Source organism: Temnothorax americanus, unplaced genomic scaffold (genome assembly GCF_048541705.1).
Source record: "Temnothorax americanus isolate GAGA-0224 unplaced genomic scaffold, ASM4854170v1 Scaffold1, whole genome shotgun sequence".
Classification (NCBI taxonomy): Eukaryota; Metazoa; Arthropoda; class Insecta; order Hymenoptera; family Formicidae; genus Temnothorax; species Temnothorax americanus.
This window is the reverse complement of record NW_027509230.1, coordinates 748,999-765,515: the sequence shown is the minus strand read 5'-3', so window position 1 is coordinate 765,515 and position 16,517 is coordinate 748,999. Positions and strand designations below refer to the sequence as shown.

General features: G+C 41.3%; 2 protein-coding genes across 10 annotated transcripts in view; one reads left to right on the top strand and one right to left on the bottom strand.

The window, feature by feature from the left end:
- Window positions 1-569: 569 nt before the first annotated feature.
- Window positions 570-7,611, bottom strand: Nup188 (nuclear pore complex protein Nup188). The gene is made up of 6 exons (XM_077418084.1): window positions 7,256-7,611; window positions 6,824-7,040; window positions 6,263-6,730; window positions 6,059-6,183; window positions 5,435-5,963; window positions 570-5,336 (listed from the first exon to the last, which is right to left on the bottom strand). The coding sequence occupies exons 1-6, from the start codon at window positions 7,282-7,284 to the stop codon at window positions 918-920; spliced, it is 5,787 nt and encodes a 1,928-aa protein (XP_077274210.1). The 5' UTR covers window positions 7,285-7,611; the 3' UTR covers window positions 570-917.
- A 2,880-nt stretch (window positions 7,612-10,491) lies between these two features.
- Cmpy (crimpy) overlaps window positions 10,492-16,517 on the top strand; it is a 253,083-nt gene continuing 247,057 nt past the window's right edge. The window contains exons 1-3 of one of the 9 annotated variants that reach the window (XM_077399148.1): window positions 10,493-10,824; window positions 11,650-11,677; window positions 12,495-12,993. In XM_077399148.1, the coding sequence (XP_077255274.1) occupies window positions 12,848-12,993 (146 nt within the window). In that variant the 5' untranslated portion in view covers window positions 10,493-10,824; window positions 11,650-11,677; window positions 12,495-12,847. Of the gene's footprint in view, window positions 11,939-12,494; window positions 12,994-16,517 lie in introns of all 9 variants that reach the window. The other 8 variants (XM_077398856.1, XM_077398950.1, XM_077398776.1 and 5 more) reach the window with 8 other exon arrangements.

The following is a 16,517-nucleotide window of genomic DNA, read 5'->3' as shown; positions in this document are numbered from 1 at the left end:
ATTTTTCTTCTCTCTGTTTATGAACATAGAGATATTCCATGCAAACAGAAAGACACATTTTGAAAAAGACTTGTTGGAAAGCGCCAGTATTCAACAGAGAAGTGAAATAGTATTGTACACTGTAAATTTTCATGGATAAATCATTGTATTGCGTAATATGTAATTGATCATGATTCAATTTGTCCAAGGGACGTTTGTCCTCGAATCGGCAATAAATTTGTAAAAAGTATGGTATGGAATTTCGCGAAATGATTTCTTAAGTACGACAAAGTGGAATCTGATAAATGTTGGAACGATAAAGTTAAAATGAAAGTCAATAGAAACATGGTCATCGTTATTTTAATGTAAAGGATGCGCGTAAATAGCGATCCTAGTAATTCGTTTCCCTCGTTAAGTAGTTGGCTGTGTATAAAATCATATAGTTTGTATTTTCACGTTTTCCTAGCAAACTATTTAAGAAACACGAAATATTTCTAATTTACTGGATACACATTATATTATGTTTAATCATTTATAAATAGTGTTGATATAAAAAAGCATAGGCTAAATTAGAAACGTTGAATACTATATCCTTTAGACTCCCGTTGGCCTTTTTATTCCTCATCAATGTTTCATTATAAGTTATAATACATAATACATGAAAGAATGTTATTATCAATTAACATTAGCAAACATTTTTTTATCTTTCGCAAAATAACATGCACACAAGTGCTCAATTATATCATACATGCTCAATTATGTCAAATTATTTACTTACAATTATGTAAAAAAGATGGTAGCTTTTAATGTATAAAAACGTAGCTCTTAATGTACTCGTCATTTATATTCATCATTCTAGAATGCACAGATCAAGTTTCCATTTCAGAATGATGAATTATATATTAAGAGAACTACGTTTTAAATAAAAAAAATACTGTTCATCGAAATTGTGCCGAGTCCAACGACTCGACAACTGTCTTCAGTAATTTCCCCATTAATGGTAAGAACTGCACGCTGCTGACATTCGTTTTGAAAACGCCAGTAGTGAGAACACTGTCATCGAGTCTTTTCTCTCGTGTTTCAGTTTGGTTCATCTCCGTCGAAGAATTTTCGTGGTCGGGTGAGCACACCGGTGCTTTGTCAATAGTACTATCTTTCTGGAGTCTCGCTGGTAAATTCGTTTGCGTCCGATCACTCGTATCCTGAATCGTCCTAGAACTTCTTGTATCTGCGTCTATCAGGGAACCCTTCACCTGCCAGATATCGGGAGTGCCGCGGTGTTCGAGAAAATCGAAGAAGACTCCTAGCTCGGTAGCGGTTTCCCGTGCTATAAGCTGACGATCTCGCAAAGTAAGCCTGGGACTTTTCACTCCTTCCAGAGCCTGTGACAGTATCAGGATAAGATTGATTTCTAATGCCAATCGTGTATTGTTCTCATCCATAGACTCAAACCATGGATCGCTAAATCTGTGATTTCTTGCTATGATTGGGCTACTGTTACCCGGAGCGCCGGGAGCCCCACTACCGCCACTCTTCGTGACGTGTCTACCGGTTGCCAAAGCGGTTGCTCTCGAAAGAATGGTATTTTCACATATCAATGGATCGTAGGGTCGACGCAAGAGTCTAGGACTGCTAAGTAATGACACGGTGACATCTAGACCGCTGACGTATCCTAGGAATTCTCCGCCAATGTTGGATGACGTTCTGGAGGTTGAAGCGGAGGCTGCGTGAATGATTCGTCGTAAATCCTTACTCGTATGCATACGCCGGAGATTTTCTGGCGCGGCGCGTTCCCATTCCTTCTTCGCAGAATCCGTTTTATCTTCACGTCCAGATTGCGGCGTTGAAGATGCGGGCAACGAAACAGCAACGGGTTGCGAGCGAGAGTGAAGAGCCTGGGTAAACAGTTGCGTCGAGCTGATGATCGTGCCATAAGTAAGTTGTGGCCCGGAGCTCATGCTCATTTGCGGAGGCCCAAAGTTCATTTCGGCCATCGGCGTATACCAGTAATCCTGAGTATATATCGTATCTACCAGGGTATTCAACTTTGGCGAAAAGTGGACGAAGCTTAGTGCGCAGGTCGTGTTTATGACGATCAGTTTGTTCACCAGTAGTTTCAATTCGCCGCTAGGCAACCGATTATCGCAGGACTCGAGCTCTTCGGCACTCTCCACACTAATACCATCAATGATGAATTTGAGTATTCGCGGCCTCAGCAACAGGTTTACCGTACTATCGTACGCCAGATACATGCACTTGATAAGAGTTTCGCGAACGCTTGGTTGAATTGAATTCCACACGTATGTTTGCGTGGCTATAGCATGTATAAGAGCGACCAGTGATTGTATAAGATCAGCGGCCAGTAGATCGGCAGTGTGCCTCAATAACGTGGATACCACCATTAATTGGTGCTCGTGAGAATTTAAAAAAACAACTATATGATTAACAAACATCATGTGCGTCTCGCTGCTGACCAGACCTATCAGAAATTCCAAGCCTAGGGTGTACAACGGCCACCAATCCTGGCAACGCCATTGACCATTCGCCGAATCATCGTACAGCGAGTCGAGCATACTGTTGGAGATGTCTGTTGGTGGAATCAAGTTGAACCAGAGTTTCGCGACGTCATTGTCGTTGATAGGATATGAACAGTATGGCGAACGTGATATAACACCCAACAAGCTTAGTGCCGCTGCGCTGAACTTCAGATATGGGTATTTTTGAAGTGTACATCCGACGCATACCATCAGTTCAGGTATCATCTGACGAAGTTGCACGCAACTGGCTCTTAGACGATGCTTGAAATTGGCATTTCGTTCGACGTATGATCGTAACAATTGCGTCACCATGCTGATAGCTAACGTCGCTGGTAGACTTTCTCGTATACCGCGGAGTGTCTCCGCGCTGTGACAATCGGCCTTCTTTTGCGTACCTTTTTCATCAGTCTTGAACTCGACAGAGAATCGCTGTTTTCGGTGTTCCAATTGAAGAGCAGCTTCCTTCAATTCCTCTAGTTCACAAATAGCAATCGTGCAAGAGTGCGCTAAAAGATATTCCAGGATTGCCGAATCCTCGGCTAAAGTACTTTTGACCAGTTGCACGCATCCAAGCAGCAACGAGATCATTGTCTGTCGCAGGGCTTTTCCAAAGCCGCGATAAGTCTGCGCTATTTCTTGCGTGAGTTGCGACAGTCTGGTTTTAAAAATCCTCGAGTCACCGACGCACATCTGTTTCCACGAAGTGATGCACCTCAGGGATAAGGAAGCCAGCAACATCGGAATCTTGCCACTGCTAGAATCATTGGGTTCCTTCACTCGCTCCAATAGAGAATCCAAGGCCAGCTGAGTTAAAAGATGCGCTTGTGTTACGTTAATTGGATAATTTTTCGCCGTTCGATCGTCAGTGAGCATAACGATAAAGTGATACCAAGACTCTAAATTAATTTCGTACAATGGTTCTATCAGTCTATCTTGCTTTGTACGCGGTTCTTTATTCTCGCCATCGCCATTTGCAGGAACATCCAGAACATACATAGCTAATTTTTTCCAATGATCCTTAGACTTGTCCAACAGCTCCTTTAGACTTTTCGAGAAATTATTCTCTAACAATGGGCTTTTGTACAATTCTAATGTGATTACATCTAACAATTGAGAATAACCCTTCGCATCCGCCACTAAAGTTTTAAAAAGCGGCGCGAATAGGTGGCTCCAGAACTTGTCTCGTTTCCGGAAAAAATTGACAAGAATCTCATTTCTGTGATACCACATGGCGCGCAATACCGTCATCGTGCCGTCGTACAATTTATCACACACAATGTCGTCTTCCTTGTACATTCGGTCTAAATATGAGTCCAAGAATTGACTGCAACCCTCAGTAAGAAATTCATCGGCTGAACGTGGAAAGATCCTCTTGCGTTCTGCTTGATGCATGATGTTGAAGAGAGCTTCCGTTAAGCCAGGTTGTTTCTCCAGACACACGGCAACCAATTCCAAGATAGCGACTTTGACCTCAATCGCGCACGTCGGCAGAGTTAATCGAAATGCGAAGGTTTCTCGTATAGACGTTCCATCCATTCCCATGCAAACGAGCAAAGACATGGAGAATTCCTCCGCGAATTTTTTTAACAATCTTACAGCCATTTTTTGCAACGAAGGGCTAAACCAAACATACAGGTAATTAACAATGGTTGGTACTATAAGAAGTCCATTGGGTACTCTCGGAGAGGAATACAAAGCAATTTCAAGGGGCGACCGGTCGCTCAATTCTAGATTTAGAGATTTTCTAAACATTAACAGTCGATTGACTATCGACAGAGCTAGTTCTACACTCTTGATAGTCTTGAATCCTTTTCCATTGATCCAATTTGTCTCCGTGATCATTTTATTGTGCAACGTACGCTCGCCCGTCCGAAGTAATTTTAGCAGCGCATGACGCGGTTCTAAGTAGAGCAAACTGTATACTACAACAAGTTGCAACTCGTTGCGAATATCGTTTTTAGGTAAAGTTGAGTCCAGAGCTCGATGGATGCAAAACATACTCTTCAGCCACAAGTCGATTCTTTCTGCGTTTGATTCAAAATACCAGGAGTCCAACTTAGGTAATACAGCTTGTAGCAGAAATACCATGCCTGGTATTTCAATGGTGTACATGGCTTCTCTACTATGCTTGGTGATTAGATAATTGTACAATGTGTCTAGAAACGCCCGTAGAATGGGATACGTATGTTCGATGGTTTCTATACCTGAGAGCCACGACGCGATGAGACCACTGTCAAAGGAAATCGCTTCCGCAAAGTCTAACGGCTTTTGATACCAATTATTAAATTTTGGATAAATACCAGATCGCATTCGCGAGAGAATGTCTTCGGGATATCTCAAAACCAATTTTGATGAAATGCTGATGCAGACGGCAACGATTCTGTACAAGTTCGGTGGCAGTGTTGGATATGAGAACCGATTAATAATTTCGAAACTTAATTCCGTGGGAATAACCATGCTCGATGGTATATCAATATTTTTAGCCAATAACGCTTCGACCAATTTCAGACCTTGACAAACATTTTCCGGCAAATCAGTCTTCACCGCGCTGATATTTGCAATTCCGCCACTCGCTTGAGAAAATAATTGTTCTATTTTATGATGCAAAGCATTCCAATAACTTGCCTCTGTACGAAACAAAACTACTTCCTTCTCATTGGACAACACGGCAATGTTCTCGCGTACGCAGTTGTTCGTTATGGTAAACGAGTTCTTTTGAATTATACAATCTGCTTCGTATGGCCGTAACGGCTTACTATGATCTCTTCGACGAGGAACTTCTATAGTCACTGTTTGTAGATTATCCAACTCCGACGCGATCTAAATAAAGAATAATTGATTTTATGTATATATATAACACATAACAAATATTAAATATTTAACAAATTCGATATAAATATATATATAAAATTCATTACCTTTTTGGCACTCGTAATTGTTGTGGATGCCAGACCAATAGCTATATTGGTTAACGGTTCGAATTTGTAAGGATATAATTCTTTGGCAACTTTGTAAATCGACCGTATGCTATCACCTGGTTCATCCCAGAATCTAGCTGCGCATTCTGGAAACTTGACTATGGTAGCCAAGGCATCGAAAATACCATTTAAAGCACTTAATCGATCTTCATCGACAAAGACACACACTAAAGAGAGAAGATTATAAACGCTGCTTCGCACAACTTCGGCATAATGGGTCTCTTCTCGAAACATTTCGCAATTTATCATATCTCGCAGATACTGGAATACGTCAAGTTGTATGGCTTTGATGCCAAATGGTCTGAAACGATTCAACGTGTCTAAGTTGTCCGGATCAATCGAATAATTTGCTAGCATCCACGACAGAAGTAACGGTCCATCTCGTGGTGAACTTTCACGAACACATTTGTGCTCAAAGATCTCTCGCATATTGCTTCCGACACCGTTTATCCAGTCTTCCATGCCGGTACTAAAAAAGAGACACAACGACAAAATTAAACGTGTGTACAAATGAAATTATTACAATACAAATTTTAATTATGCAAAGTAACCGTATAAACTTACTGCTTATCTATATCCAGTGTTACAAGTAATAATGCTATTTGACTGTACTGTATTTCTTCAACCTTTTTAGCGACAGCTTCCTTGTCTTCGTGGCTTTTCGTACTGACTAATCGTCTAGGTTCACCCTAAAAAATGTTCACTATTCGAGTAAAATTTCCAACCAAGTTCTGAGAATATAAAAGACTTTTCAATTATGAATCTTACCCCAATACTACCATAAAACTTGGCAAATTCGTAACTAGGAATATGTATGTCATGTACAATCACGGTCAATATATGAAGCAGCTCGCGCATTTCAATTAAAGTACTATTATATAATCGATGTAAATGATCTTCCGTGCAGAACTGCGACCGCGTAGGAGGATTCACAAACTTCAACGCTTCTATTTGTTTTCGTATAGATTCAAGTAAGTTTCCCATCAGAATCTCATTAAAAAAGTTTACAAATTCTTTGCGATGAGGATGTCTTTCGTTATCTTTATACTCAATCATAAGTTTAAGGCATTTTATCAAGGTCACTCTCTCGGAGTAATAAAAATTCCAAATATCATCGATCAATGCTCTAATAGACGTAAGATCGGAGAGCTGCGACGCAAAAGTCTCGGCGCAATTTCTGTATTCGTAGGACACAAAATTACACACTAGATCCCAGGTAATTGTGGCATCCAAATTCTTGCAAAAATTAAAAACACGACACAGATGTTAATATTAAGTTGCAATAAATATCTTATAAAACAATTGGCAAATGTAAAACAATATACTTACAAGGAGCGGAGCAAGTTTACTAATCAAATCGTACATTTGCCGTAGAGGGGGTGGATCTCTTTTAGAAATGCTTTGCAACGATACATCTGTATATGGCTTAAAAAACTGAAGCCCTTCTTTAAGTAAGACAGTGGCGTTCTTTATTTCTTCTTCGACAGTTTCTTTAGCGCAACAACATGTCGTACCAGATACGATAGACCACAAATCCTTGCTGCAACTGTAAATTATTATTACTTAATTATTATTACTTTTATATAGTCCCGATAGGCAGAGTAATAAGACCATTTACGATCGTGCGAGAAAAATGATATTAGCAAAATATTGATATAAAAAATTGATAGACATTCTTATTCCTTCCAAAATAAGATATCCCATTTCGATCAAATAAAATCACGTGAGATATAAAAATAATACACATATATGTGTACTTACGGCAAGTTGCCCATTGGAGCTACTTCCATAGTGAAAGTTTTATCGTTTTATCACCGTATTCGTGTCAAGAAATTTCTACTTTTTGCACAAGCGAACAAATTAGAGTCACGTACGGGTTGTAAGAAAATATTTCTTATTTTACAATCTTAATTGCTTGTCTTTGACGCACATAAACATTACGGTGTCTTACATAACCTCAATTCTGATGTTGGCGGTTGGCGGGCGATATTCACCGCGGCACCGCGGTAAACACACGTAAACAGTAAACACATATGTGACTTGAGCAGTGTGACGACCGGTGCCGTTTTATTTTGCACATGCGCGTTGAAAACAATTCGAGTAAGTAATAAAATACGTAAGTTGAGAGATGTTCTAAGCGTTCTGAGCACTCTGCGTTTATATGTTTCTAAAATGGACCAAAAATGAATAAAATGTGTTTTTTTTTTCCAATTTATGAAAAGGTCTAGTCCGTTTTTTTTCTAATTATTTAAATTTATATTATAGTTGTGCTTATTCATGGAATGACTTTAACCGAAATGCCGTATGTGTGTGTGGGGAAAAAAACGGCATTGCTACAACATCTTGTCGCTTATTTGTTTCACGTGTCGACGCATGCACGAAAAAAGCGAGCTGGCAAAACTGCTTGCGACAGTCGCTTTAATAAAATGTTCTCCTGTATAGCGTTGATAGCGTTAATTAGTTATAATTAGAACGCTTGCTGTATCTCGCAATTTTTCATATGATATATACCGACCGAGAATCGATCTTCGGAGTTCGGAGCAATATCAATCGGGCAAGAACGAAATAACCCGATACTTCGCGCAAAGATGTCGCCACCAAACGGATCTTCCGCGCTGCAAAGTTTTTCCGAAATTTGAATTCAGTCCATTCGCGCCGCGACAGAAGGTAGTGAAAGTCGTATCCGTGATGATCGCGATCGTGGAGCTGATTAATTGATCCGGCGTTTGTCTAACGAGGTAAGTCCAGTTTTGCCATCCGCAATTGCGTTATCTATTACTCGAGTAATTTACTGGTACTCGACCAATTCCGGTCTACCGTTAACGCGACGAGCGAGTGTAAGTACGCGCGGTATGAGGTATGAATATTCGGGAGCGTTTCGCGTTTTTGACCTCGCCATGTTGTCTCGGAGCTCTCGGAGTAACGAGACGAAAAGTGAGATCACGAATCTGCGAAAATTGCCGACGGATTGGCTAAAACTATACATACGATTCTGCGGCGTTAATCGATACCGGAAATTACGATTAATTATGCGTTATTAACGTTTAAATAGCGAACTGTCCATTTATCCACGCTCGATATATCCGCGAATATCGAGTATATTATCGCTTTCGAGCGAAGTGGTGCGTGATGGCTCGAAGGAGCTTTGCATTACGGGCGGAGGAAGTTACACACTCGGGGGATAAGAATAAAGATTTGAAGGATATTACGAGCGAATTACAGCCTTTAACTTGATAGAGCACTTTTTCTTCCGCGGCGTTGTGCTTCCGCCTCCGCCATTAATAATTAATATGCTTCAAGATACGCGGGAATGGAACTCGGTAGTGGAGAAACATGCTGTATATATCATTTCGGGCAACACGAAACTTCGTGAGAGCGATTATTCTTGCCTGCTTGAGGCTGCGTTCGGGAAGCGCGCTATTAGCGCATCATTCTATCTTTATCGCTCATCAGGTGTAAAACAAGGATAAAATAAGCAAATAGCACTAATAGCGTCTTCCCGAACGCACCCTGTGAATTCCGTTTTGCATTACTTCACGAAATAACATGACGTTCGAGTGACTGAGCGGCAACGTATATTTTTTTACGAATCGCTGCATTTTCTATTACTTATACATATATATCATATTATATACATATATCTATATAACATTGTACAATATATTATATTGTGTATCGTTAAAAAAAACCTCTTGGAATATCGGTTAAGATACGCTATCGAAGCGACGAAATTACAGATATTTTTTCACGCTTTCAAAATCAGTTCAAATTAGAAGGGAATTGCTTCTTTTGCGTAATTCGCTGGTAAGATTAATAGTCGTGGAGCGTCCTACTTCTTGGCATTATATTTTAACGATAAACACTCCGGCCATCTTGATGAAATTAGTTTTCTCTCCGCTGGGGAGTGTTAACGAACCCGGATATTAGATTCAGGAATAAATTTCGTAATGAAATTCGCAGAGTACACTCGATATCGCTGATTAGCGGTCGGAATTTGGTTTCGCGTCGCGCGCTCGATACGGTCCGCACGGTTATTTTGAAGAAGGTCGACTCTCGATGATCAATAACTTAGTCACTTTATCCTGCAGGCATTAAGGAGCGAGTTACGGCGCATAACGCGCGCTGGAGAAAAATCGTTCGCGAGAGCGCGAGGTGAAGAGGGCGAACGCCACTGCGGTTACCGAGCTCAGTCGCGGACATTTATCACACTTAGGATCCGCGACTCGGCCAGAAGAACGTTGACGGCCGGTCTTGTCCACGGGTCCACGGGATATTGCCACGGAGTGATGCTGGGTGACGCTTAATGTAAGTACACCGTGTTTTGCTTCCTCCTTTTCTTGGGCGACAATCGCTGGTTTACGTGTAATGTATTGTTATTGTTATTATTGTTATTTATACCATTGCATTGCATTATCGTAATAATGTAAATGTTTATATGTATATAATTTTAACTTCTTTGTTCGATATATCACTATAAATTGTCAGACAGTTTCCAACTTATATAATCAGTGCACGTTGAACAAATTGTATACAACGAATATTGTAGTAGACTACAATTTTCAGATACAAAACTTTGATGCTCTATATTATTTAAATTGTTATGGCATGTGATTCTTGACAATAAAACGTTACATGCATCGTTAAAAAAAAAACTATTAATATTTTTATAAAGCGGTTGATGATTTCGCGATTGCTATTAGATATCGCGCTATTGTTGCACTGTTCCGAGTTAATATAACGGGCGATATCGGGTATAGCGTAACGGCAAATAAATCCCCGCGCATGCAGCGTTGCGTTAATTAACTCTTTACAGCGCCGTCAATTAAAAATCATAAACTGAATACGCGAATTTTGGCGAACGGGGGAGAGTTCACCCGCGGGCCGCGGGTAAGAGGCGGCAGTGGTCGCGTGTCAGGGCGCCGACGCGGGTCGCGCGTCGCGACGCCGGGCGCCGGGCGCCCGCGCCGCTTCGGAGGACGGACGGAGACGCTGTTCGTCGCCGCGGCCAGTGTACGCTCGTCTTGAACGCGGAACGCTTCGCGCACTCTTATTCGTAGCTTTCCCTGCCGAGTGATTCGATTCCCTCTTATCGGGCGATATACCGTGTGCGCGATGTCGGCGCGACGTGCGTGACGAGGGAGGGAAGCGAGGCAGAAGATCGCGTCGCGATTACTACGCGAGCCGTCGAAGCGAAAGTTTCCGCAGATCGATCGAACGCTTCGGCTTTTCCTTCCGCTCTTCGATGCCGGCGATAACTTTTATCCTTTTTCCTTTCCCTTGACATCGCTCGGTTAAATTACACGCCAACGTGCCCCGATCGTCCCGATCTTGTGAGGTTTTTAACCGCATTTAGCGCGCGTTTCTGCGAACGAATATATTGGACACAAATTCGCTCCAACGAACGATTCGTCGGGCAACCGACGATACGTTGGTTGTACGAGCGTTCGATCTATAATGCAATTCTGTAACGGGTGATACGCTGTCTCTTTATACAAGTGCGGTAGAGCTTGTTCGCGACTCGTGTTTATACGTGTCAGCGATTTGACGCGAATCTGCTCCATGCGCGACGAACGAGCGGATGTCACTCTGACGATTCGGATTCGATTCTCGAAAGTGCTCAAAGGAATTTTTGGCCTGAGTCTAACGGGACAACGAATTTCTTTTGACGTATATAGCTTTATGATATCTCCATCCCTCGCACTTGTTGCTGATTCACTTTCTTGAATCCTTAATCGAAAGGGAAGATTTTCCGATGTCTTTTACAATTGGATGCGAGACACGTTGTACCCATTTGACAAACAATCTTGCATGTGAATTTCGATCGTACTCGCGTATAATTTTACATCGCGATTCTTTTCTTTTATAGTCGACATTTTGTCGAGAGACACGCGAGAGGTTTGCGTTCTCTGTGCGCATTTATGTAATTTAGGCTGAAAGTGTCAATATTTTCAAGCTTTTGTCACAGTGATGCTACCACAACGCGACTGTACACGGCAATGCGGATATTCGGCGCGTCTCCGAGCTAGGATGCATGTGCCTGTGTAATTTGAATTCGCCGCAAGTTCGGTTGTCGGTGCTCGACAACCTTTTGACGGGTCTCACTTAATAGTGTGCTTTCACGGTGTGCAATCGCGAATAAACTATTCTCTGTTCAGGATTGATATATATGCAGTTTCTATTACGGTATGCAGTCCTTGAGCGAACTATTCTCTGTCTAGAAATTGGTATAGATCGGATCGTTTCCGTCATTTTCGTCATCGAAAATAGTCCGATGCAGTTGTGTATCTTTTGAAATATAAGAGTAATTTTATTTCCTATATCGAAGTTGCGCCATGTATAATGAAGAATATCTGCAATATTTTGTCCGAATATGTAATGTATTTTTTACTGGATATTAATGTCATCAATCTTCTTGAGTTGAAAACGATTCTTTATTAATATCAGGTATACTTATTTCCATACATATAAGTCGTTCATATAAGATTCAACAAAGTTCTTGTCAAGCTGTGAGAAGGAAAAATTATCTGGGAAATATCCGATTTTATAGTATCTAGGGCAGAAACCCTGTCCAGATTTTAACAATTGAAAGATTTAATTATTTAATTTTTATTTACTTTACACTTTTGAAGCGAACGCATGTGTGTATTCGAATGTTTTATTTTTCCATCGAATCAGTTTCCAAACGTTATCGTAAAATGTTTGTTTTTGAAACAAGAGATATGCAATTCCGAATAAATTTCCTTTGTCTAATGTGATACTGTTAAGCAATTTGCTGCAAAATTCCCGATACCTCAAAAATTTCCTCCAAATATGTTTTATTATTTCTATCTCTCGTTTACAATTAATCTTCCTGGAATCCTGAATCCTTATCATTAGCCGAGATTTTCGGCGAGATATCGGTATTATCGTAATACCACGTATGCAAAATATCACGTTATTCTTTTCATCTGGAATCTGGACGTGATTTTGCTCGATAAAATGGGTGAACGCGGTATTCCAGAGAACTGTGAGCGGTAAAATGTAGATCGACGCATTTTCCTTTACGTTCCCCGGACATTATTCGGCAGGCGTCGCATTTCGTGACTGCTCTTCTCTCCTGATGAACAACTCTTTATCATATATATACGGAGAGAGAAAGAAAGAGGACCCGTGATCGTGCGCGTGTGACAAATCGAGGATCGAACGCGTCGTCGCGTGAAACGTTTCGGGATGAACTAGCGCGCGCAATGGACATCCTCGTGTTCGTTTCGTAATTGGTGTCATCTCGGGGAGATACAAGATAGGAGAATAGAGAGGGACATCAGAAGAATCGACGACGGGGCGGCCGTCGAGATCGAGAGGGACGAGAGCAAAATGAGGGCCCCGTTGCTCCTCCTAGGCGGCATTGTTGTACTGTCGCTCGCGGTGGCGAGGGCTCTCTCGTGTGTGTGCTCGCCGCTGGAGTGCGACGTTCTCACCGACGAGGACTGTCCCGGAGGCCTCACCTGGGATCCCTGCAGGTAGGCGACGCGCGACGTTTACCCTTACCGCGGCGCGCTCGGAGAGATCTCCAAAGCGGCGGAGCTTTGCCTCGATACCGGAATATCAACGAGTTGGAATGTGGCCGTTTGCGCATTTCCTATCCCCTCGGTTAGGAAGACTTTACTCTCGAGATATCAGGTTTATTATTTTTACTTGATTTTTTTTCTGTCGGGCGATTGTATACAGAAGGTTCAACTATTCGCAATATAAGTACGGAAAAACAGGGAACGTGGGTTTGTGTTACGGAAGGTATTTTAATAAACTTCGATAATAGAAAAGGAGAAAAAAATATGGAGGGTTTTTATTATGTAAATGCATTATATCCTCGGCACGTCACATACGATATTTGCATACTCTAATTGCTATTATGTCTTCTCAACTGTAAAGATGCTATACTGGGCAAAAGCGTAATTTTCAATTTGAAACTCTCTAGAGTCGGACTCTTTGTGTTCCGTTGTAACAATTGTGTTCTACTATACGCGTTGTAATTAGTTTCGAGTACAGCGAGCAATTAAAACGCGCGCTACAATAAGGCCCGCTGCCTGCGTTTTTTTTTCTCCAGGCAGCGAGAAAACGCCGTCTTTTGTCGTTCATCCACCTTTGTTTCCGCTCCTCATACGCGAATTGCGTTTTCGCGTTAGCGACTCATTTGTGGAGAACAGCGAGAATGGTGTTATATACCTATAAAGGTAATTAAACCGCACGGATCAAGGAAGGCTCGCATGCGCTAAGGATGGCGCAGCCTCGAAATGTTATACGAGAGCGTTTATCATCGACGTGTTCGATATCCATGTGGCCGACACGCGAGATTCGTGCCCTTGGGTCTATTTTCACCCACCCACGCACACAGAGCATTGTTACGCCATTGTATGTACATACACACCGGGTATTATACACCATATATATATTCGAACGCGGAGGTGGGGTATGCACCTGAGTTTTAGGTGCGCGCTCGGCGCTTGTATTTTATGGCCCCTACAAACAACCCGATGCGGAACAGGTCTGAGCTAGTAAATATGGGGAACGTTAAGAATAATGTATAATGAAGTTAATAAGTACCTATACTATATAAGAGTTTTGAAAAGTTCTGCAATTTGAGAAAATAACTTATATTAACATTATACTATTATAATTATCATTGCACGCTAAAGGTTTACTTCGTCGTAATTTACATTTATTCGATGAATTATATTCGCGTTTGCGACGAAATAATGCTACCATCAATTATTAGTAAAATAAAAGCCGCATTATTTAGTGCAAGTATAAATAAAATACAACGTATCGCAATATATACAATCATTTTGCTTGATAAAACGTGTTGCAAACCACAATCTTGCGTGTATTGCTGCCTTTTTGGTATAAGAGCGAATATACAGGTTACACATCCCCTTTAACAAATATTTGCGAGGAAAGTACCAAGATAAATTCTACTTTGCACGAGCGCGTATGAAGCACGATCGATGGCAGGTTTATGTAAGTCTGCGATAACGACGCACTACAAAATCAGATTGATACGCGTGTCAATGCGTGGGTGGTCTAGAGCAACTATTTATACATATAGGACAAGCGGAAAAAAAAACAGTCTGCTACTAACGCGAGAGTTCGCAAGATTAACTCATTTGCTGCGCGAAATAATGTTAAAGGATGTTACAAGAGCAACGTATGTGTGAACTAGATTTTTCTCTTCGTAATAATTGTATAAGAGAATGAATATCGTACGTGTGCCGTATATACACACTCGGAAAGGTTAAATTCTTGTATACCAAAGCTTTAACGCTGCAAAGGATTCGTATCGCAAAAGCGATAATATCTTTATACAAAGATATCCACATGTAGGTCAATCTTGATTAGATATCTCTATTAGATATATGCTTGCGAGACAAGTTGGATGACTCACAGCAATTTCAGCCACTTTAGCCAGGTAACATTACGCAATAATACGCAATTAGAAAGCTTTTCATCTATTCTATATTCACGAGTAGAGGGCGGATAAGAGACGGCTTTTCAAACCGCAGCTTTTCTCACAGCTACTCGAAGCGTTAGAAATGTGGCGGTTGAGATTGAGATTTCTCTTCTTCCTTTTTTCTTCTGGCTCTTTACGATCGAGAAGGTTACTCGTAAGATGAACAATTTCAGCGTAATTGCTTTTCAAGTGCGAGACAAAGATTGATGCTTGCGCGAGAATCGAATAAGAATCGCGCCGGATCGAGAACTGTGGATTGAGATCGAGCTGTGATTTATGCGTTAGATTAAATCTTTGAATAGGAGATGCGAATATGAATTTCGCTGGAGAGAATATAGGTGGATATTTATATCATTGGTAAATTTTTAACGTCTTTATGAAACGTTTTACTCGTATACTTTACGATACTTGGATCGCTAAGACGGATTTTTTACGAAATTCATACAGGATCTCGGTAAATCTTTCCTACGCAATTCAAAAGCTTATCCACAAAGCATTTTGCATCTCAACCACCCTCCGTACCCTGATCTTATTTCACTCTGCGTATTTCCTTGATATTTCAGCATGTGCACGATAATACAGTCGCGCGCGTCGATACGTACAATATGCTGATTCGAGGGACGCCGGAATTGAATTTCAAAGGAAGCGAAGCACACGCGTGCGCAGAAATAGAGAAAGAATTTTTCAGAGTGGTCTTGGACAGTTATACCATCTTTCCCGAAGGACCTTTGCGAATTCAATAGGTGTACCTAACGTTTATTGCGCTGTAGAATTTCTGGAAGTTCTTACGAGAGTCTCGGCGATTTAGAAGGATAGGCGAGAGACCGTGACGACAATGGCGACGACAGCCATTGGAACGTTCGATGCGATATCGAAAGATAGCCGAGTGGTCTCAATGACGACGAGGTAGTTCGAAAAGAGGAAAGTTTTACGCGTCGAATTCTACCTACGGCAAGAGTATCGTTTTATGCAAATTTCCCGATGCAGAGAGTCGAGACGTATCGACACGGGCAACAGGCAGTAGCGCGGGTCATATCGGTGACATGCTGGTGAATTGTTATTTAAAGACCAGTATCGGTATTATACGTTATTTTTTTTTACGTGCCCCATACGTTCGTAAAAAATATATACTCTAACATTATTTCGTTTGTACGCGATGTCTCAGTACTGCGATATGGGAGGAGATACGTATAATTTCACGAATGAAACTATACCATACGTATAATACGATATAGCTGTCCGCGTGTAATGTATTTCGATGAAATTTCTCCTGTTTCCGTAAACATCCAAACGGTATAACATTAAACACCGGTCTCAAATTGTTTGGAATCTGAATCTCGTACCGTTGTCTCCGCGCGCGCGCGATTACGACTTCTCCCGGTTCAACGATCGGGTATCGCGAATCAGGTATTCGCAGATCTCTAATGCAACCTCATCGTTTCGTATTGAAAAAAGTCACAGTCACAGATCGTTATATATTGCTGCAGATATTTTCACTCTCCCACCATACAGGAAAAACCGATCGTATTTTTGACTCTA

What these genes read in the sequence shown, in the direction of transcription:
- Nup188 (XM_077418084.1), bottom strand. Translation starts at nt 7,284, where the DNA reads ATGGAAGTAGCTCCAATGGGCAACTTGCC. An exon ending in GTAAACTTGCTCCGCTCCTT is followed by an intron (nt 6,731 to 6,823) that starts GTAAGTATATTG and finishes AATTTTTGCAAG; the next exon opens with AATTTGGATGCCACAATTAC. An exon ending in AGTTTTATGGTAGTATTGGG is followed by an intron (nt 6,184 to 6,262) that starts GTAAGATTCATA and finishes AACATTTTTTAG; the next exon opens with GGTGAACCTAGACGATTAGT.